This window comes from Clavelina lepadiformis, chromosome 5 (genome assembly GCF_947623445.1).
Source record: "Clavelina lepadiformis chromosome 5, kaClaLepa1.1, whole genome shotgun sequence".
NCBI classification, from domain to species: Eukaryota; Metazoa; Chordata; class Ascidiacea; order Aplousobranchia; family Clavelinidae; genus Clavelina; species Clavelina lepadiformis.
The window spans coordinates 5,328,718-5,352,399 of NC_135244.1; the positions used below are offsets into that span (position 1 = coordinate 5,328,718).

Here is a 23,682-nt window from a genome sequence, read left to right on the forward strand (position 1 = left end):
GTAATTTATTTTAATAAAAATCACTTTATATGAAATATATAATTTCTTTCCAGAAAGCTAACAAGCTCTGTAGCATCTTTTCAAGCAAAAAAAAGAAAATTTCCTATCCTGCCACTTCTTACTAGCTCACTTTCTATCCTGATGTCCTCTTGTTGAGTGCAATCTACATATAGGCCTAATTGTCTGGTTTTGTTTAAAGTTTTGCAGTTGCTTTATTGCTCACATTTCACTATTGCGTGAGCTAAAAACTATGTGGTTCAACCTTATACCCGTTACACCTATCTTAGTAAACTTTGGTTTAAAACAAGCTCATTTGTCCATTTCTCCATGGCTGAATAAGTTAAGAAATTCTATAAAAAAATTTTACTACAATAATTTTGTCCATGCAAATTTAAAAAAGAAAAGATCAATTTACTGTTACTGGAAGCTCCAGGGTCCAACTCAATACCTCTTAAATAAAAAAGTGGTCTCTATTTTGCCAGAAAAAATCATATATTCGAAGGTATTTTTCAAAGGTTTTTGTAAACCTAACTTAAATCCTTTAACAAAGGCTAGTAACCTAAAATCTTCTAAACTAAATCTAACTTCAATTAAAACCATTGGACTTACAGACCTATAGTCCCAAAATTACCGGTAGCTAAAATCGGGTCTAATATACAAGTGCACAACCACAGGATGCAACTTTTGGCATGTATATAGGCTACTCATTGCCATTCTTCTAACCCAACCGTTTATCTTTAACAATGGGTTGCGTGACCTACTTACGGTGAAATATTCACTTCTATAAAAAATAACGCATTACTACAAGTAGCCTTGAACCGTGTAAACTCGTTATCAACTAAATGATGTTCAGATTTACTAGAGAGTAGAGACAGCGTCCCCTGCAACGATTTCTTGGACGTGCCTCTCATGCGTTTACGCATAATCAACGATCCATAAAAATTCTGTTGCTAGAAATCGTTGATGCGGAAATAAATCTTAAAATTTATTTTTTAGCATGGAAGGTACTGCAAAGCCATGTTTTAGTAGTAATGAAAAGTAAAACTTAAGGTAACATTTTTGCACTAGTGACTTACGTAAATACAACATAGAGTTAGTAATTCTATATTGTCTGCGTGGTAAAATGTATCGTTACTCATCTCTCCACGTATCCGTATCCGTAACGTATGCGGTGACGTATCGAAACCAGGCCGAACGCTGTTTCTGTATTTAAAAGATTTTTCATCTTTTTTTTCAATATACTGACATAAACATTGATTATTTACAAACGAATTTACATTTGTTGTATGATTTTTCTCAGTTGCAATTTATACAAAATACGTAAGAAACATTGTACTACAAATAACAAGCAGTTGCAATAATGGCACTAAACAGAAGGTGGCTTCTTCTTTATATATTTTGCTGTATTGGCTTCAAGAAAGGAAGTAAGTTTGCAAAATTTTAACAAGGGAATTTTCCATTGTGTCCAAAACATTTTCTCGTTTCTACTCAATATCTAGCAAGATTGGTTATAAATCAATGTAACTGTAAACAACAGTAATATGCAGCGTGGCACCAGCCAGACCCACCGAACCGGTTTTACAACTAAGACGACTCTTAAAGCAAGTGAAGGGCCGGTATTAGATGATGCTTTATGTCTGATTTACACAGGTGTTAGGTCATTAGGTTTTGTTAAATCCGTTAATGCATTGGGCTTATGGTTGCTGGCGAAGTCACAATTATGTCATTTTTTTATTTTCACAGTGTACCGCATGTCAACGTTGTTCCTTGGTCAATTGGTAAGGTAGCATATTAGCTTAGGTAATTACTGCCAATATCTGTTATGTATGATGGATTTTCATTATGATAGCAAAGATTTGAGAACTTCCCCAGTTTCATGGGATTCCGTGAATAATGGATCTTTATCAAGATTTGATGAAATTTTGTCTACAACCTGGGATGCTGCAGTTGAACAAGGTAAATCTATATACAACAAAAAGCGCACATCCAAACTTAGCCAAAATATCAAATGTCTGGAAGATAGCACTTTGGAGATCATTTGTCTAAAAGTGAAGTAATTTTTTTTTATTTACTAGGCTATGTTCTGTTTTTAGGTTTATTCCAATACACACTTCAAAGTTGCAAATACAAAGTTTTTAAGAAAGATTCCATGCAACTTGTAGCCATACTAAATACTGAAAGGTATTTTAAAAAGCGAAAACGGGTGACAGTGGAAAGCATGAATGCTCCATTTTCTAATGAACAGTTCAACTTTACAAAGGTGAAACTAGGAGAAATACTGTTTAACTTGGTCCCTGGAGGTGATACTGCAGCTTATAATTCAAGTGGTAATGGCAGTCACAAAGTCATTATCAATGTTTGCCCCATCGACTACGGTCATATACTGTTAGCACCAGATATGCAAGAGTGTCTTCCACAAAAGATGACTTTGTCATCCCTCCTGTTGATGTTTGACGTCATAGAATTAAGCGCCCACCCAGGTAAATATATATAGCTATTATTGACTGAGTTGTTATTTAATTTGTGAGCAAAAATATTTTCCGCTTATTTGATATAATTCAGTATATAGGCTAGTTGCTCTATTGCATCAATTGCAATTTTTTTAGGTTTTCGGATTGGTTTCAACACTCTGCATGCTTGGGCATCTGTAAACCATCTTCATTATCATGCCATGTACTTTAATTATCCAATATTCATCGATACACATCCAGCTACACAGCATGTCAAATCTCATTGTTATTTGCTTGACGACACTCCGGTTCCAGGTTTTTTCTTCGCAATCCCTATGGGTGTTGAAAAGAGGACACAGGTAATTGTAGTTCATTTTTTAAACTGAATATGTTGCTTTTATAATGTTATCCTTTTTGCTCCGTTTTAAATAACTCACTAATTTGTACACCTCATTACACTTTTATTTGTGAGCAGGTTGCCAAAGAAATCATCACCATAGCGGACAACCTTCATGAGATCGAGGTTCCTTTTAACGTTATGATCACCAGGAATGGGGAAGAGACACGTCTAGCTTTCTTTCCACGATTGTCTGTGAAAGATCGTCAATTCTCACTAAGCTTTGATTTAGCTTGTGTAGAAGTCGGTGGCCAGTATCCTATCAAAGTGGAGTCCGAGTTTGACAAGCTCAGTTTTGAATCGATTGTGCAGAAAATGAAAGAAGAAGCTTTGACAGAAGAAAAATTCAAGGAAATAGTTACTTTTGTGAAGCAAATGTTGTAATCCTAATTTAATGTGTTTTAGATACCTATAAGAACTTTTGAAGCTATGCTATTGGTGCACTTATTTTTTTTAATTTGTAACGTAGGAAATGTTAACTTATATATGCTGGTTATCGTATTTATGTATATGCTTGCTGATACTGCTGCCTCTTACACCACTTTGTTGGGTTAAGAAGATTGTTTGTTAGTAAAAGTTTTTAAACGTAGCCAGAAGGCTGTTGTATATGATACATTTGCTGGGAGTACATATTGTGTCATAGTATCACTTTTTACTGAAACTTGCCTTTATTCTAATAATAAATATATCTAATGAGTGTTGAGTTCTAGTATTTTCATACCATCCATATATCTTTCTAGGATTAAAGACATCAATACAGTGTAATGCTGCATGTATCAGGAACGTGTCATTATCGGGAAAGCCGTTTTTGCCCAGAAATAACTCAAAGTCAACAAGCCTTTCACCAAATTATCATATTAGCTATATTTATCGGCAAAGCGCACATATAACGCAAGACATTTTAAACAAAAGCTAGATATCAAACGGATAACAACATTATTACTATTCTCACATCGAGTCAGGGTTGATTTTTGTTAATTGCACACATAATAATAATTAGGCAATGTCAAGTTAAAGAGAGAAAACAACCTCGATTGTGATTGGTGAATACAAATTCATTTTCAGTCTCGCTCATATAGTCAGGTCCAACATCTTACCATATGATGATATTGGAGCAAACGCATAAACCGTTAACATTAAATAAGATGTTTTCACCAAGGTATAGTTGTAACAGCATCAAAATGGCACCGAAATTTCAACAGATAGACAGGGAATGCACAATTGCAACATCAGTACCTGAAAAGAATCTGTAATTAATTTTGACCAACAAGTAAAACATTTCTTTAAACTGACTCACAGGTAGCGTAGCGACTCACTAACATCACAGGTGGCGTAGAGTAAGGGAAAATACCTATCTTTGTTCTAATAATCTATTATGTAGGGTTTTAATATTCAAAAAATTTCTACAAATAATTTACTAAAACTTTGAACGTAGATTTAGTCTGTCGTAAGATTAACGCTCAATTCACATGACAATTTCTGTATCGTAGCCCCAAAGCCAACATTAGAACATTAACATTTCACACATTTTTATAAATATTTTTCGCTATTTTTTTCAAGTTGATCTGGAATTTTCTTGCACACGACCTGGAAGGGTAAACACCAACCATACAGTCCACTGATTGGTCAAACCAGATTTTTAAATACCTATGTAGGAGTGCACTATGTTATGAAAATAGGAATGATTAACCAATATGCCTCCTAGCGTGTCGATAAATAAGATCCAAAGTTGCTGCAACGATGTTTTTTGTCATACCGGTAGTAGTTTGGCTTGAATGGTCCAGATTTGTTCAGGCCTAAATATTTTGCTTGATCGTCGGTTAGTTCTGTCAAGTGCGCATCGAAGGTTGCTAAATGCAAACTTGCAACATATTCATCCATCTTCTTGGGTAGCAAGTAGACATCCTGCTTGTAACGGCCTTCTGGCGCGTTGAACATCTCGATTAGGGCAAGCGCCTGGATAGAATAGAATATACAGTGTAGGTATAAGAAACATCAAAAGCACTTGACGGCATGTCATTGCCAGCGATTGGTGACTTGACATTTTAGGCAAGCGAAACTTCCACAATAACAGCGACAAAAACTAGTGTTCTAGCAGGAAAACAATCTGGCTTCAATTTCTGGCAAATGATTGATAAAAACGCCCACCTGTGTGCAGTGAGTTATGGATAGAACAAAGGATGGAACTGTTGAACAACTGAGGTTGAGCAGACGACCTTCAGCAAGCAGAACAACCCTTTTCCCGTCTGGCCAGATCACGTGATCGACCTGGGAACGCACTTTCTCCCACGTTAAATCATTCGTCTTTAGACTTGCCTAAAATATAAAAAATTCAAAACGTTGGAAAGCTTCGACGCGAAAAAATTCAATTGGTCACACCAACAACGAACTGTTTGGGCGTCCAGTCAGAACTGATGGTAGCTTTGTGAACCAAATGCCTGAACCCATTTGAACTAGCATATTCCGGTTTACCTACCACATCAATTTCAGTGTTGCTGTGACCCATGTTGCATACTATCGCTCCGTTCTTCATTTTGTCCAGGTGGTCGCGATTGATAACGTTTTTGTTGCCTAGAAGTAAACAACAAAATGGTAACAAAACTTTGATCAAAGTTACGTGCAACCACGTGAAATCCTGCGTTACGTAAAGCCATTGAAACCTACCATTGAGTGTTGCATATGATCTTAATCAAAGTGTATTATTTTTACCTGTGCACGATATAAAAATATCAGCTGTTTTCACAACCTCGCTAAGACGTACAACCCGGATTCCATCCATACTGTGCACAAAAAGATAAGCTCATGTTACTTTTTATACACGAAAACTCATTCATAAATCATAGAAATGACCGTATCAATTATTGTATTAAAACTGAGCGTCCATACCGTACGGCGTACGCGCTAGCTCAAAACTTCACTTCATAAACAGCCGAAAAGTTTATTTTACGACATTATGACAACCAAATTTCTTGATTAAAACAAGGGAAGGCATTAGTAAGAAAAAAATACTTTCTTCATTTTTGGGCTACTCACCAAGCCTGCAGTGCGCAGATCGGATCAATCTCTGACACATATACGACTGCTCCTAGGCCTTTCAAGGCGGAACACGTGCCTTTTCCTACTTCCCCGTACCCGCAAACAACAACTTGCTTTCCGCCAAACATAATATCCGTTGTTCGCTTCAACCTGCAGTAGATTTTTAAAACGGATTACGATTCCCGTAAAAAACGGTTGGATAACGAACGAGATACGAAGAATTAGTAACTGACAAATGACATTTACACCTAACTACCAGTACATAGAGTATTCTAATTTCATGTGATTTCACCAAACCACTACGAAAAATGAACATTCAGCTCACCCATCCAGTACTGATTCCCGGCACGAATACAGATTGTCGAACTTTTGCTGTAGTTAAGAACAGAATTTGTTAGCAAGGTAAAATATGAAACAATACAAATTAAGATGTTTCATTTTTCCTCATTTTTGAATTTAAAAAAGTTTGACGTCTCTATAGGCAGTATTTTGGGCACAATGAAAGAATCTGAACTTTTTTTCAATTATGGTATCCTTTTAGGTTGCACGCCCTTGTTGATTTTTCGGTTGGGATGCATTTTTCTAAAGTAGTGACATCTCGGTAGCCTATTGAGCTAGAGCTACAATCAAGGTGTCAAAAGATGCAAAAGTATTGATTTTCTACAATCACTTAACGCATTTTAACTGCTTTTCTGTTCTAGAAAAAAAGTTATTTGAGAAAAACGTAAATTTTCATAGATTTCGTTTGCAAATCACTATAGAATTTCCAATTGGACTTTCACTATCACTGCTTATGATTGTAAACTTTTACCTTGGCGTTGGCCGCCTTTCCCATACAAGTATGAGCAAACATTTTTATATGTAAACCTATCTAAGTCTACAATTTTTACAGCAGTGCATGTAAACTACTGTTACGTAGGTACTGTAATTTGGGTATGATCGAGTAAACAATTTTGCTAAACTGCGACTTTGATTTTTGATTTTGCCTTACTGTTTACGAGTAGTCCCTTTCGCCGAACAAGAAACAACACAAAATTTATTTTTCTTCTTTAACCAACAAGTAAGAAGTTTATTTTGAAACAAAAATCCTTTTTGATGAAATTATATTTTATTATATTTGATGCTGACATGAATAGATTCGGGTTTTGTTCGTGTCAATTTTATGATATTCAGATTCTCATGAACCTGGATAATTGTCCCCGCGACATATCCCTAATATTTACCCAAAATGCTGTAATTTTAAACTGAAATATATGTTTTCATAAAAAGTTTGCTCACCTTTTCATGATGAAGGCCAAGGTAGAAGTTTAAAATCAGAAGCGGTTAAAATAAAGGTCAGATTGGAAACCACATGGTGATACAAAATCTGAAAATTTACATTTTTCTCAACTTTTTTTTCTAGAGCAGAAACGCAATTAAAATGTATTAAATGGTTACAGGAAATCAGTAATTCTGCAACTTTTGACACCTTGTTTGTAGCTTTGTAGGGGGTGCAACCTCAAAATGACATCATAATTCAAAAAAAAGTTCATATTCTTTAATTGCACCCAAAATACCGCCTAGAGAGACCAAGCTTTTTTAAATACAGTACAAAATAGTGAAAAAATAAAAAAAATCCTACTATACATATTACTGAAGATGTGTACGGCACTTTGTTATTATACGTCTGTAGATAGAATGCATTTTACTTAAGTCCTTGTTCTCTGTAATAAACTGGTCATGAGTGTTATGAATTTTGCAGTGCAACTTTACTGTAGTTACCAAAACAACTAACCTTTGTAACAGAATCATTTACGTTCATCGCAGGAATGCTTAACTTTCCAGTCTTGGCTAGTTGGTAAAGTCTGCAGAAGTTCTTTTTCGTCAGAAAAGAGTTTTAAGAACGATTTATCCATTAATTCATATTACAAAAACGTAAATAGGGCGATTTAAGAATCAATGACAGTTCCCACGGTGTGAGCAAATAAGATAACATTTACAGAAAGCACTCGTGGAATGAAAAAAGCTGCAAAATCCTGTTTACAAAAGTTTACAAGCCTGATTTCACTGACCTGTGAACCCCGGTGACGCTTTCTTCAACTATTCCCTTCATCCCTTTAAAAAGAGTAGGATACTTTTTGATAATGGAATGAGTGAGATCTCCTCCGTCATCCAGGATCATATTGGGCTGCCAGTTATCGGCTGAGATACACTTCTCAATGCACCACCAGAATTCTTCTTCTTCCTCAGCCTTCCACGCGAAAATCGAGTATTCCGCTTCCGCAAGAGCAGCTGCTACCTCGTTCTGGGTGGAGTAGATGTTGCAAGCGCACCATCGGACTCGCGCCCCGAGAGCAGTCAGTGTTTCAATGAGAACCTTTAATATGGTTGTTAGTTGTAATTTACCTTTGACTATCAACATTAATTACAAAATAACGACATTACCAAATAAAGTAACTTTAGCTAAGAATAATAATAAACCATTTTTGGCTTAGCAGCGTCCTGTGTAGTTTACATAGCACATACGAAATTGTTTTAATTAAAATAATCAAAATACTCCATTATAGGCGCTGATCATATGCTCTTCACAATCTCAATTCACAAGGCTGACACACAGCGACAAGCAATCCGTAATTCATGTAATCTTCGATGAGCTCTTTATCACACCATATCGCATCAGTAGTAAAATAGTTAATGCTACTCACAGCAGACTGTGCCGAAATATGTGTACATCCCACAATCCTTGCTCCGTTGAGGGGTTTGTCTGCCTGAGCTCTCCTTCGGAGGTCCATGAGAGCTGGCATCTCTTGCTCTGCGATCTCGATCTCTCTTCTTCCAAAGTCAGCATGCTTGATGTTGCGGATACAGAAGTCCGAAAAGTTTTTCGAGTTGCGCTGTTGAGTTAAACTTCAGTTAATTAACATTTCGGTTATCGCTTTGACATCGTGTTGATAGGTTAAAAATGGGGCTTTAAAGCCCGATTCTACAAGGATTAAAACAGAAAACACCCTCCCTTACTTGTTCTTTGTCACGAGGCGAAATATCGTCTTCTTCATCAGAGCTGGAATAAGAAGCTGAAACGTAAAAGAATATTATATCGGTACAAAATATGCTTGACGAAACCGATAACTAAGTTACTGTTAAGAAATACTAGAACAAGATAGATGTTCAAAGCTATACGAACGAAAATATATAACAAATAGGACAACAGTGCCAGATAAATGAAAGTTACCGTAAGTTATATCAAAAATATTAAGACTTTAATTCTTAATCAGTGTAGAAACGTTTAAAACACAAGCATGCATCAACCACAGACGATACTTTAAGCCAAGACTGATGTTAAGAGTCATCAGCCCGTACACAGATGAACAGAGAAGCCGGTACACTATGTTAAGAGGAACTGATTCAGGGTATCTGACTACCACAGTGAGCAGAAGTACAAGACTATTGAATGCATTGTTTCAAACTGGGCGTATACTTTGTAATATGGCGTAAGCTCAATTTATGGTACTTCGAACGAGTTATAGCTTTTTTCCACAACGCACTAGTAGCGACAGCTACTAATACCGGTGCTGGTTGTCGAAAACTCCCGGGATATGGTGATGCTAGGCCGGCGGATCTCCTTGCTTTTTCGTCGTGTCGCAATCATTGCATTCGCTTCGTCGGTCGAGCCGAGCTTGGCGTCGAACTTGACATGCTCGTGCTTTCCGTTAATCGCTTTCAAACCTTCCATATTTGTGATTGTTGCGTCACAAAAATGTCCAATTAGAACATGGAACTACCTCAACACAAAAGTGTCTATCATCTGGCATAGTGAAAATTATTGTAGAAATTTTATGTTTGGTGATAAGCTTATTAAAAACTCACGTCTAAAACGAGAACTACGGTAATACACAAATGTTGCAACTATGAAAGGTAAATTGATGAATTCCGTGTTGTGCTTAGTCTTGACGCATTCTGTTCACGGACTCAAATCATTCACTGACTCTTGAAGAGAAAGTCACGCAATTGAGAAATATTTGTGTTTCTGGAAACTTGCAGGTCAAAGGGACAACGAACTAAAGCTCAAAACAACAAGCAAACTGGTTAGGCTTAGCTTGGCTTAAGGTATAAATATTTCAACAGTTGTTACGTGGGAGATTGGAAGCTTACTAAAGATGGAAGTGAAAATCCTGTTTATTTTGTTATCTGTTTCATTATCTGTCTTGCTTGTACACCGCAAAGCATTGTGCAAGTTATACTGAAACGGTATGTTATGTCTGTCCCTGACAGCAATTACAGTACTAAATACGTATATTTTCTACTGACAAATTCCCATCTGAATTTAATTTGACACCTTTCCATACCTATCTAAACAATAGCTGCCAAACTCGTATTATATGATAATAGTATTTAAATGGGATAATGGTAATATTTAGTTGGGTCGATATCCATAGCATTGTCCAATGTTACGCAACGCATGGTCTTACTGCATTTGTACATTTCTCTTCACCTTTTTCAATCGACCGATGTTAATACAGAACTACTCGAGTTTCACTCTAGCAAAATGCTTTCACATGATCACTGTTGGTCATTCGTGGGATTTCGAACATAATTTAGCTAAAAACCTTATACTGCAGAAACAGGCACAAATTAATGAGGTCGCAAATTGCAGGAGAACCTTTGCAAATTGAGAAAACATCGTTACACTGGCCTCTACTATAATCAAACATCGATCGAAAATTGCAGCCTGACGTCCGGGCCACCAATCAATGAAGCCAAAGTAAGGTTATACGGGGTCAGCCCACGAGGAATAACCTTGGCTTGCACGCAAATTTCATTCTGATTGCAGTGCGTAGTATACACCTGCAATCCGAACACTAATTTCTTAAAAGATTATGTATAATTGAGGTGTGACGACAAATAATTCTGCTCGTAATGCAAACCGAGCTTGGTTCTAGTGGTGATTCTATAATAGGTTGGCCAAAACTTCAAGCACAGTAGCTTCATAGCTTTTGCGTGATGCGCGCGATAACACATGTTTGCTTCAACGTTTTCGTAATAAAAATAGTAGGTTGAAAAGATGAAAAAATTTGAGCAAATTATTCCAGTCAATAAAAGGTATCGATCTGACTATCAACACAAATCGATCTGATTCAGTTGAACTTATAACCACACGTCCACCCAGTCGACATCTATTTATTTACAAACAAAAAACAATGGTGTTCTGACCACGTATATTTTCTACAACCACTGAACACTTGGTGTAAAAGTCTGAGTCAAAACTTCGTTTAAAAGAAACTTTTTATAGAAAGCTGCGGAAGCCTATTTTGAGAAAGTAAAAAAACTCTTGGATTAAGAAAAGTCATAAGTTTTCTAATGTGTTTCATACACAACTGGTAATTTGCTGTGTTGGTCTCGAATGCGACATGTATATAGGATTGTATTCAAAACTTTGCTGTGCTGTATAATATATATATAATATACTCCATGAAAGGTCCACTACTTTCAATAAAAAAACGTGACTTGTTCCTTCTCGAAAAACTAATTTATTTATCGCCTACAATACATACACTGTTCACCGTAACATGATTATCTTGTGCTGAAGACCGAAAGCAGTATATCTAACTTACATTGACCGCTACTGGAGTATAAACGACGTTTGTTTTGTTTATATGTCAATGTCAACTGGTCCACTACTGGCCGTTTGCTTACAAACTCTATCATCAACGATAGCCACTTTCAAACAATAGAATGATTAAGGGTGGCGGTTTAGTGTACATTTTTCTAACCGTCTTAAAAGCGCCTGAAGGTAGTACTAAAACCAAGGTGACACTTGTACTTGATACAAAAACGCTCGACCCTGTGCTGGAAATGCTGAGAATAGTTAGCAACGCTGAAGGAAGTATGGTGGTTGCTAGCAAGCCAAGAAAACCATATTTCGCGAAGATATGACAAAATCTTATGACGCCTGAGCACGAACAAATATTTACCGACTTTCAGTATAAAATATGCCCTTTCCTGATAGATAGACATCCAACTACGCCTCGACTCGCCTGCCAAGTCGATCAAATATTAAGCAAGACTTCATTCACGCCACTCACTACAACAACGCTCTTCCGCTGTGGTAAAGCAAATTACGTCAGGTATGACATCGCTTAAGGACGTGTTGTGAAAACGTGAAAACTTTCCAAAATAGGATTGCTTAATTAAAAGGCATCGAGCAATGCAACCTGAAAGGAATTAACGGCTAGCTGGACGGCTTTGAAGCCTAGCCAAATGTAAACAATTACTGTACTTTTGCAAATGAAGAATAAGTGATAAGAAACTCGGCGAACATAACTTAACTTTCTAAGATTAATGGTAAGGCAGACAATACCTTTTCACAAAGTTGAACAAACAGCAAGGTTAGCGAGATTTAACAACCGAGCGAAAGCTTAGCGTAGCATAACATTGAGTTCTACACGAGTATCGACCAAATCATTTACTCAACCCTAAATGCATCGCTAACTTTGGATAATAGTTAGAACCTATACGTTAGGAAAGGTGGCGTTCATTGTAAATCTTGCTGCGTGTACCAGTGTACCTGCAAATAAAAAAGTACCTTGGCACTTACAATAAGACGAGTCTCTCGTTTACGGTTGGGCGTAAGTTTGTTTGTCCAGCCAACGTATTTTCAACTTAATAATAAAAGCTGAAAGTTGAGGTTGTAAGATACTAAGGTAGGCAGCTGACAGAATCCAACCATACGTCACACTCAACCGGAAATTGATAATAATCTGATGTGCAAAAACATCTCAGCGTTCACGAAATGTTGAAATTCGGCCAACTTAAGTTCAGCACGGTGAATAATTGCGGTTATTTAAACGAAGCTGCACAGGATGGGCTACGTCCGGTCAAAAGTCAGCAATTTGGAATAAATTTCCATACCTATATTGCTTTCTTTGAAGCGTTTGACCAATTAGAATGTCAGCTAATCGGTTAACTACTTGGTTAAGTACAACTAATCCCTTTCGAAGACAATTTGCTAAGAACAAATCTTGAGCACATAGGCAAAGAGCTCGCGTTTTAAATTTGAACCAAGCGTCCTTCTCAAACCTTCGCAGCGGGATAGCACGACATCGAATTATTAATGGACGGTTGCCACGAAACGAAACTTGAAAAGTTGAGTAAAAAAAAACGCAGCAAAACAAAACGTAGAAACCTGCGGCGTACATTGCCGTGCAGCGTCGTCTGATCGTCACTACGTCGATAATGACAAGTTAGGACACATGAAAAGATTCTAAACTCGTTCCTTTTCAATAAATCCCACTGGTACGCCGGTTTGAAGCTGAAATCGATTTCTCAATTGCTGAGAAAATTAAAAGAATTGTAGAGTTGCGATCAACAACTTTCAATCCTTTGTAAATCACCTCCAAGTTAGAAAATTACGTTTGAATACAGAGAATGCAAAGCAAAGTGTTTATTACTGGTTTAATGAGCGCTTCTTGTCGCCACTTTCTACATAATTTGTTCTAAACAAGAGGGCACTAAGTCCTTTTCAACGCCATTAAATTACCCGGTTGGACAACATCTTCGTAATTTTGCGATTGAAACCGTTTCCGAGCAACGAAACATCAAGCTGTATGTTGTTTCTGAGCAACATTGTGCGAAAAATCATGCATTTAATTCGTAATATGGCATCGCTAGGCAACCTTTCATGTACGGAATGTGGAAATATTTTCTGCTGCAATGCAACCATCGAGAAAACAACCCACACTGTCGAAATTTGACATTCTCTTCGATTTAGAGGTCAGCCATGACCACACTAAACACCGCATTAAATTTGCAAACAACTGTTAGTAGTACAGCTAGTTGACGGTTTTACGGACACTTTTTATTTACAGAAACCCTATACAAACAACTTTGCCATGACAGAAGACTTTTACACAATATGCAAACCTAGACTTGCTTGAAGCCAATCGAATCCGCGTTATTTCGTCCAGTAACACAGAGAGAAAAACTCCTGTCCTTGAAGTAGAAGTGCAGTTTTAAAACAAGTTTGTCTTAAAACAAAGTAATATTCAGTCAAAATATTCACGCCCGATTCATCCCAATTCTCGCCCAGGTAGAAGAAATAAATTATTAAAAATTGAACTTTTAACTCCCAGACCGTCCGCTGTCCCGCTAGTACCTGTCCCAGTGCCCGTACAAATGACGCGAATCCAGACAACGGCTTCGAACCAATAGTGTTGGCTACAATTTTTGGAGTTTAGTGATTGAACAGAATGGCAAAGTTTTGTAACATTTTTTAGCCGTGCCGGTTGATAACACTGATAAGCTAAGCATATACATAACAAAAAGCTGTAAACAGTATCCTTCAATACTATAACCAAAAACGTACACTGAGGACTTGGAGAAAGGACAGTATGTAGGCCCGTGAAGTAGGTTAGGGCTTGGCCAATTTATAGAAACATTAAATATAAAAAAACGGAGAAGGCATGAATAATCCTAGTTTGTTTGGTATGGCTACCGGTGTTCTGAAAAGTTTCACAATAACCTCTTTCGACAAGCAACATGAACTGTTCTTAAGAATTTAGAAGTTGTCTGGAAGATTCTGCCCAGACAGAATGACGCAGACCTACAAAAATATTCTGGAATGCCCCGATAATTACTGAAGTCGATCGCAATTTAATCCACTAAAACAGGCCACGACAGTGGTGATAGCTGGTTATATGACGTATTTACAAATACTCAGAGCTTTGAATATTTCATAAGTCACATTAAGGGTCGTTTGTAGAATGTCAGATTATCTTAATCCGGGTTTATCATTTGTGGAAAGAGATGAAATTGCTTCGTTAAACCTGTACCAACCTTGCTGCAATCAGCACAATGCAGAAATAGACATATGTTTCGGACTATGCTTTAGACTTAGACCCTTTTAAAAAAATAAATGAACAAATTGAAAGTTGTATGGCAATATGATGGCAAAAAATAATAAAAAAGAGCTTCGTCATACTAGCTGTTGTACAGTTTGTACTCCAATGTAGAAGAGGTTAGGCGGAAAGTAAGTTAGAAAGACGAGTTCGCATAATTAAATAATTGAAGAAAAAAATTCGTTAGGCGGGAGTCATTTTGAAACTTCTGCAACATGGCAATAGCCCTCTGTACGTAGTGCAGCTCAAGACTTACGACTAGACACAAAGAACTCGCGACGTAATTTTCACACAATTAAACCAGAGATTAAGTGTCGGTTTCTGCATACCCCTCTAAAATACAAGGACCGATTAAAAGCTCGGACCTTGTTCCCTTACTATCACGTCAATTATGAGCCATTTATAGTACATATGAGGACAGAAGTAGGTAAGTTTATAGCTATACGTTAACAACTTTCGTAAATGTGTTGAATTAAACGCATAATGTATGATTCCACAAGTTCTTAGTAAATCGCATATCAACCTCCAAATTTACGGAGGAAATAGCAAGCTTTCAACCTTTACAGTTCGTGTATTTTGCAAGTGCAAACTGGATTTAAAATGTGTCTACACTGTATGTAGACACATTTGTGACCATTTGTTACATGTACACCGCTGTAGACTCTACACTCTACAGTCTACAGCGACACCAAACAAAATATCTAGATGGCTTCCAAGCGCCACCCGGCGGTTTGAAAAATATTAGTTATGCGCGGTGGTAGTATTCTTGTAGACAACAGCGTTGATGGATAATGAAGCAATAAAGATTTGAGATGATTAGATTGGGCAGGTGGCAGATCCGTGGAGATGTTATAATGTCGATTCCGAAATTGCAACTAGCTACAGTAATTTCAAAAATCTAACATCAATTAACTGCGTTAAGTCGGTTGCTTACAAATTCCCAAGGAGCAGCAACAATAAGTAACAATAAGGCTTACTCACTGTAGCATTGACACACATGGAGGTTGCGGCATAAACACCACAAGCAATAAACATCATGTCATTGTTTTCGGGCGTTGTAAGTCAAAACCATCGTACTTTTATGCAAGTATCATTGATCGCACAGAAACTCAGTAATGAATGAGAGTTTCTCAACTGTCTCCACACGGGATACGTTTAAACTTGACCTTGAACTCGCCAATACAGTTCAGTAGAAAGCGATAAGGCATTACATCGGATACATAGAACCATGTGGGCAGTACCGCGGTACTTTTGTACCGAATTACTGTACCCCGGTATTTTTTCAGTGTCGATACCGGTATCGTTGGTACTTTTTTCAAAAGTACCGAATTACTTTTTTCAAGAAATTTCAGTCGGTCCGGGTACTCGGTACTTTTCATGTGATAATTTCAAAATTTTTAAAAGTAAAGTTTTAAAAATTTCTTATTAAATTATTGTTAATACTAATGTTAACATCTGTTGATCTTTTTTAATCTAAAATGTCAAGTAAAATTGCAATTAACGTCACATATGTTTTGGCCTGGAGTAACCTTTACCGGGGGCATAACGCCGGAAAACAATGGATTTGCAGCAGCATCTTTTACACAAACAGTACCGGTACCGACAAAGTACCGAACCACTTTTTTAAAATAGTACCGAATACCGGAACCGTCGGTACATTTTTGCCAAGTACCGGTACCGGTACCGTTACCGTTACCGACGGTACTTACAAAGTACCGACTGCCCAATGAAGCGCAAAAACTATTTTATAGTTTCCGATAGGTCGTGGTGTCTTCAACGGATTAGGATACAAGATAACCAGTGGTGGACAAACATTTAAAGCAATCCATCCTATCTTACCCAGAGTTAAAGTTCTACCGTAAAATTATACGTTACGATCTTACCTTAGAAGCCCATTCAAGCGTGTATAGTTAAGTTTTTTTGCCACAATAAAGAAACAGTATTAGTAGCAGCAATTCAAGCCAAAAGCCGGATGCTTAAAGGTGCGTTGTTGCATAGCACCTTTGTAAAGTTTTAACACCAAACAACGAAGGCATTGAGTAAGCTAATAAAATATCAGCTGCTCGTCCAAGCGTTATTTGACCGAGTTTCATCTATTACGATATCAGGTGCAAAGATATCAAATCAATTCACTATCTCAGCGCGTTTGAAAACCAATGCAGCAGGTATTTGACTTACAAGTAAAACTGACGGCAGTCTTGTTTGCAAAAAGGACATTACATGTACGCCACTATCTCAAGACCGTTTCTGGTAGACAGCGCCACACTCTAGTTGGTAATAATATTGATTTTTCTCCTTATCCCTCAATACATTTAATTGATTGAGTAAGTCTACGACGCAGCTTGGAAAGCCAAGAAAATCCCAAACAGACTTCCGGGTCAATCACTAGTTTTGCCCGGCGAGCTAATCCAGAAACGTGACTTGGTTCACGTTAAACCAAACAGCAAAGCCAACGGTGGTTGAAAATCCAGGTTATAAAATCCAAATCAAAAGTTTATCGTTGACAACGTACCTGATGAGAAGCTGTCTGCAGAAGAAGCAGAAATGGATCTTGACATGGAACGCTTCTTTCGGACCTTCTTGTCTTCTACGAAGGATATTTGCTGCAAAAATGAAAGGACGTTGTAAAAAATGCGATCTGAAACGCAATAGAAATGCTCCTTGATTCGGGTTGGACAAAAGCGTTGATTGTTGTTATTATTATTGTCGCTGTAGTGACACGGTCGCTTAAGGCGAAAACTGCTGTAGACCTTGTGCCTGGTAGAGTATAATTAAAACTTCGCCAAGCTAAGAACGAAAGCAAGATTTACATGACATTGCACAAGAACATGTTCAGTATCAAATAAGAATCATAACCCCGTAATTCAATAAAAAACGGTCACCTCATCGCTAAAAACACTTCCTACGCTATCTAGCCTGGATGCTGCTGAACTGACGGATAAACCACGATGCAAAATTCTCCTGCTGTGTGATCTCTGCTTTCTGAGCTGCCTGCGCTTATCCTCCAACTTCTTTGTGACTAAGTCGGATGTTGAGACGTCTGAAGGAGCCGATCTTGGCGATAAGGGATCCAGCCCGTTTAAATCCTTTCGGTCGACGGTTGACGTTTTCTGTTCATCCATGATGAAGTTGAGAAACAAATAAAAAATTTCTAGGTCTACTGAAAGTTTATCTAATAAATACTACGTTTTCACATGTCTGCAAAACACTTGCAATCGAGCCATTCAACACGACCATTTCCTCGCAGAAAATGGCTTAGCAAGCTATAAAATGCACTGCTCGGCAATACATCGACAAGTTTCATAACACGCCATTATTCACTTCCTGTACTTAAGGGCATTGCTCACAGTTAATCAGCCTTCGAGCTCTGATAATGCTGTGACCAGCAACTACATCGAGTACTTACTTGACAAGACGCTCACTAACGTTTCTAGCTGAACAAAACATTACTGCCCGTGTTGAAAAGGGTCATGCATTAATCATGGATGAATGCTTAAACATTTCACTTTCCGAATGATTCCGTATTTGGCACAACCTCTTTAGTCGAATCTGTGAAGGCACTGGTCTGATTTACGGTTAGAGCTGCAATGGAAACGACCCATAAGCAGACTGTATAGGCATCTAATCTTCAGTATTTTTAGAGCGGGGTCACATTACGAAAATCTTATCCTGTCTAAACGGGAGCCTATATTGAGCGCTGCCTGCCACGAAAACATATTAGTGCAATGAAGCGTGACCTGAAATAGTCGCTTTCATTGTGCGATACCGTTCATGAAAGCGTCACGTGATCCAACTGTTGCCTTATACGCAAGTGGAATATAGCCGGGGAAGTATGCCAGTGACGTCAACGACTTTGACATTTGTCAGTAGAGTTGTCATACGAGAAGTTTCCGCTGGCGAGGAGTTCGACCTTTTCACGCTGTCCTTGACACGCTAATATTTTATAAACAATATAGCGACTTATTTTTTATTGAATAACTCTCATGTTTTCTCACGTTACGTAAAAACTTGAGCTAAACCAGTATTTCGAGCAAATAGAGATAGCCATCATGGTGTTGGCATTACGCACGGGTTAATTGTCGTCTGGTAGTCGTAAAAAATCTAAACCAAAATAGCACCAAACCATTGGCGTTATAATGGTCCTGCCCTTCAATCGGTATCGTGGGAAAGCCTCACCTGCATGCCATTAATGTTTAATGCCTAAAGCCGGGTATCTAATAAAAATTCATATACAACCATCCTGCTAGCTAAAAAGAAATTTTTAAAACGCTTGCAGTTACATTCTACGTTGGCGCTGCATTCTGACACAACCAATCACGACACGACGCGAGCTTTTAATTAAGTCATGCAGCCAACTCATGGGTTATCTTCAGAGCTGCTGCGCTGAAGGTAACTTTCTTAGACAATTAATTAAGTGAAGTCTGCGGGGCAAACTAATCTAAGAGTCCTTGTGCTCGATGTTGAGTGTTCAGTTCCAAATACCAAATATCAGCCAGTGGTGGACTGAAAGTATGTAGATGCTAGTTTACGATAACATTTACTGTAAAACTAGTTAAATAGCTCACGCCGCCCCCCAAAATGCGCGCATGGATACAGTGGACATAAAGTCAACAGTTGGAATGTGCTGCGTATTCCAAACAATCGGCGCGGTACATTTGGTGACATAAGATGTACAAACCGGCGTTTTATCAATTCCTCTCGCCAATAAACGTGATACTCGTCCTGTGAGGTATTAAGTCACTTTTGATTTAATCCTTCCGGTATAAAAGCGTCATTCTTAGGTGACTAATACAGTGGTAGTCTGTTCTGAAATCAACAAGTCAAGTTAAGAACCGCAAGCCCATTGATTGATGATATTTGGCTTGAAGATGTAGTGAGAATCATAAAATTTGAAAAAAAAACTCTGAAAAACTCGATTTCTTGTATCTCTTCTCCCGCTAAAAAAATTGAGTAGACTTCTCAAACCGGGCCACTTGGCTCACTAAAGGGGGAATTTTTAATTCCAGGGAGGAAATTTTCTCTAGGGAGGAATTGGGGAGGAAAAACTGTATATGAAAAAAACTTTAAATTTTAAATTTTATTTGTAACAGAAAAATCCTCTCGAAGAGGTTGTTTAGATGTCTACAATAGTGCGCGAGGACAAGCTCCTTAACTGCAGTGACTGACGTTATAAACGTGTCTGTTTGGTTCATAATGGCTATTGTTTTCTCTTTATTGTTAGTAAGGTACTTATAGAACTAGCTAGTAAGCTAGTGATGAAAAAAAGAGAAACACACGATATTTGCGGAGACCTTCGAGCAAAACTCACACGCTTTTCTCCTCGATTTTCTTTATTAACTTCTCAACATGAGGCTCACGGTTCTCACTAACAATGAGCAACGATTTGTTTGTAAATTTGTTTGGTTATTTTGTGAGAGCGTGCTTTTGCAATTCTGAATTTTATTCCTGAGATAAATCTTCAAAAGACATCATCCAGGGACATTATTCAGGTAGTGTAAAATTTTGGAAATTTTTTTTTTGTGATTTTTTTGGGGGGGAGGAATTGACGGTGTTTTGGTTGGTAAGCGAGGAATCGGAAAAAAACTTTGAGAACCACTGGAGTAGACAATATGCTGTCTTGCGGCTGGGGTCGAAACAATAGCTAAGTCGTTCGTTGCTAACTATCCCTCTGTAAAACACGATCAGCGTAATGCAAAAGAATAGAAATGCAAACAAATGCTATCAAAGGGTTTATTACATAACAAATTGTCTAGGGTGATTTTATAAAAATATTGTTTATTGAAATGATGTAAGTATTTATTTTTTATCGTTAGCAATTAGGGAAGAAAAACTGCGGATAAAACCGAACCCAGAATTTCTAAACATGAAAATGGCGCTTACAGCAGCTACATCTACCACAGTCGTTCTACATTAAACGTTTGTGTAAGAACAGCCACACATCTTGCACGTCAACGTCGCGCCCCATCAAACCTGGTGCGAGTGACAATTGCTGCATTCTAAAGAGAGCGCAAAAAGGCAGATGCTGCATTCTGCAAACTCCTCCACTGCAGTTGTGGCTCAATAGCAACGCTAGCGGTCGAAATACTAAATCGTTGAAACCGTATTAATTCCAGGAAGTTTGTAAACATACTGGCGGCTATTATCACAACAAAAGCAACACGAAGAGCGGAATTAGAGCTACAAACTTTAACATTTTGCAGTTGAAGTCAATAAAGGAGTCATTGCTTTAGCTTTTTGTCTTAATTATAACCTATAATTTATGTCCAAATTAAGCAAATTACGTCGTAACTCAAGATTTATGCGCGTGTCAACGCACATTTATGATTACGATATTTACGTGATTAATGAGAGTTGTCATATTCACGGGAAAATTAAGGATTGTATCGGTAACATGTGAATTTACGCACCACTCGTTTACATTGTTTCTACATCAGTCGGTATAAAAAAGCGTTGTAATATTAAGCCTGATACCGTATACACCCGCGGCCAAAGCCTGAATGGAAAGTTTTAAATAATATTTTAGGTGTCAAAGCCTGTAGAGAAATTCGAGTTGTGTTAATATAAATTTTAAAGTTATCGTTAAACAGTTATTTTTCCCATTAATAAAATAACAATTGTCAAAAGGCAAACGGCATACTATTATAATAGACTTAATTTAATACCTATTATAAGCATCAATATGCAAGTCATAAAAATTAAATAGGTTACATTTTGCACGAACTAGAGAACTTATTTTCTTGGTAATCTACAACTACGGGAGTGCTAATGGAATCAATTTAGCACTATAACAAAAATAGAGCATAGCAATATACGGTTCACTTTAAAACATAACATCATTCTAGTTGCCTACAGGAAATGCGCAAGATTACTTATAAAAAATAAAAGGCATGTACTAAATAAAGGTAAAGTTGGTAAGCATTAATATATTGTTAATAGGGACATAATATTGATAGCCGACGTAATTACCCGCACTCTGTTGGCAATTTCTGGTTGCAAGCCCTTTCTGTTGGCACTGGCTTGAGATGACTTCTGTGCTTCAAGCACATGACGTGCACCATCAGTGGTAATATGCTGTTTTGTGTCATTTTTAGATTCCGACATGATGTTAAGTTAGGGCGTTGCAATTGCTAACATACCTAATACCTGAAAAGATGAAAACATTAAATATGACCAGGGGTTAACAAAAGCCAGACAATAGACTAGCCGACATTTAATCTTGTCTGATTTTGTTCGACATGCCCTGACTTAACTAAGCTATGCCATTGTAATCTTAACCAGCCTAAAAGAGTGTTCAAGTATGGGGTCTTCAGAGCAATGTTACGCTTTGTACACATTCCAGCTTTCTAATTAACCATACTAGTAGTTTAAGAAAGCTTACGTGACATATATATTCCTGGACAATTTAATCTGAACAAATTCAGCATTAATGATTCAAACTGAGCAATTCAAAAACTATCAGTAAACTTAAATGTACTTCAGTATGAACCAATGCTAAAAACAAAGTGAATCGATATTATCACAGATCTCTAAAATACCTTAATTTCACAATGTTTGTTAACCAATTTTCCTTGGACACTACACCAGCTTAAGATGGGTAGATCAACTATAGCTGTCAATGAATTTCATACATTCAGTAAATCACATCTAGCCCTAATCTCGATCACACGTTCAGCAGACAGTCTTCTACCAAATCAGACTTATTACTAAAACAGGATTGTAAATTTGGTATATCCAATTTTCTTAAGAACCCAAGAGAGAACAGAAACTAATCTTGACATATATGATTCATTTCCAAACCGAACTGTTGATGAATCATGAATTTTTATATTTTTTAATCTTCCAAGTGCTGGCCAGTCTTACCATGTCTTTTCAGCTTCAGGTTAATTAAATACAGTAGATAAAATACTTACTGTCACTATTCAGACATGCCATAACTTCACCTAATGGGAGGTCCATGACCAAAAAGGAAACCAGCAAATCAAATATATATATAAACATATTATGAAAAAATAATATTCAATACTTAGTTAAGTAAGCATTTAAATTAATTTTCTATTGTGATACTTAATTGATAATAATTTTCGATTGTGATACTTAATTGTGATAATTAATTTCTATTGGTGATACTGACAGCATTACATGCTAATAGTAATATGAGAAGATTTTTTAAAACTGGCAAATTACACCATATAATAAGACTACACACTACACATAACGTACTGAAGCCAACACACCACCCATTGATTTACTTTCAGTGTGTTTGTGGGCTGACTTGTGATTAGTTATAAACCTTTTCCTTGTTCAGTCATATTTTGGTACCATTTAGTAAGAAGTTTGCTTAAAGTTGAATTAAGCAAATAAACCATATATTTGAAAACATATTTGACACCAAAAACAACACGCTTGCTATCAAAATGTTGACATGGCAGTTAAAACACGCACGTGTGACAAGCAGTATTAACTGGTTACATATTAACAATGTAAAACTTAACACCACCTTTCCAAACTATTATTCCCTTAAACTTATTATTCTGATGGTTTTTTCAGAGCGCCTTTGTCAGAGCAACTTTTTACAATCATAAAGACCTATAGTACAAAATCTTATACAAAATCATTTGTGTGCTTCATCATAAGTGTTATTATTTTTCAATTATCAGTAAATAAAAATACTTCTTAAATCTATGAATTTTTTATCATGTTACTAACTACAATATGAGAGTCAGTCAGAATGTCATAACCAATGTACTTTCGGAAGTAAAAATTTTTGAATTAACAGTGCATCTTCAGTATTTGGTGCCAGTAAACAATTGCCTGATAAGAGCACAAGTTTATTTATATGGCCCAAATACCTTGTATATATAAATTACATGTGCAAATATACTTCACAAATAAAGCATATATATTATTTATATATGGAATCTAGCAT

General features: G+C 37.0%; 2 protein-coding genes across 4 annotated transcripts; one reads left to right on the top strand and one right to left on the bottom strand.

Moving 5' to 3' along the window:
* The first annotated feature begins 1,665 nt into the window (after positions 1–1,665).
* Positions 1,666–3,544, top strand: LOC143461119 (GDP-D-glucose phosphorylase 1-like). The gene is made up of 5 exons (XM_076958910.1): positions 1,666–1,778; positions 1,850–1,956; positions 2,094–2,480; positions 2,607–2,809; positions 2,926–3,544. The coding sequence occupies exons 1-5, from the start codon at positions 1,684–1,686 to the stop codon at positions 3,229–3,231; spliced, it is 1,098 nt and encodes a 365-aa protein (XP_076815025.1). The 5' UTR covers positions 1,666–1,683; the 3' UTR covers positions 3,232–3,544.
* Positions 3,545–3,686: 142 nt separating this feature from the next.
* Positions 3,687–21,899, bottom strand: LOC143461118 (S-adenosylhomocysteine hydrolase-like protein 1). Of its 3 annotated transcripts, none has more exons than XM_076958908.1 (13): positions 21,723–21,899; positions 17,269–17,359; positions 8,881–8,936; positions 8,568–8,756; positions 7,935–8,239; positions 7,658–7,727; positions 6,209–6,255; positions 5,881–6,033; positions 5,557–5,627; positions 5,324–5,418; positions 4,996–5,163; positions 4,604–4,803; positions 3,687–4,083 (listed from the first exon to the last, which is right to left on the bottom strand). In XM_076958908.1, exons 1-13 carry the CDS (start codon positions 21,855–21,857, stop codon positions 4,077–4,079), a joined length of 1,587 nt encoding a protein of 528 aa, XP_076815023.1. In that variant the 5' UTR covers positions 21,858–21,899; the 3' UTR covers positions 3,687–4,076. The 3 variants fall into 3 exon arrangements, with proteins under 3 accessions (XP_076815023.1, XP_076815022.1, XP_076815024.1); XM_076958907.1 differs by lacking the exon at positions 21,723–21,899 and adding an exon at positions 17,639–18,443; XM_076958909.1 differs by lacking the exons at positions 17,269–17,359; positions 21,723–21,899 and adding an exon at positions 9,430–9,707.
* Between the last annotated feature and the right edge of the window lie 1,783 nt (positions 21,900–23,682).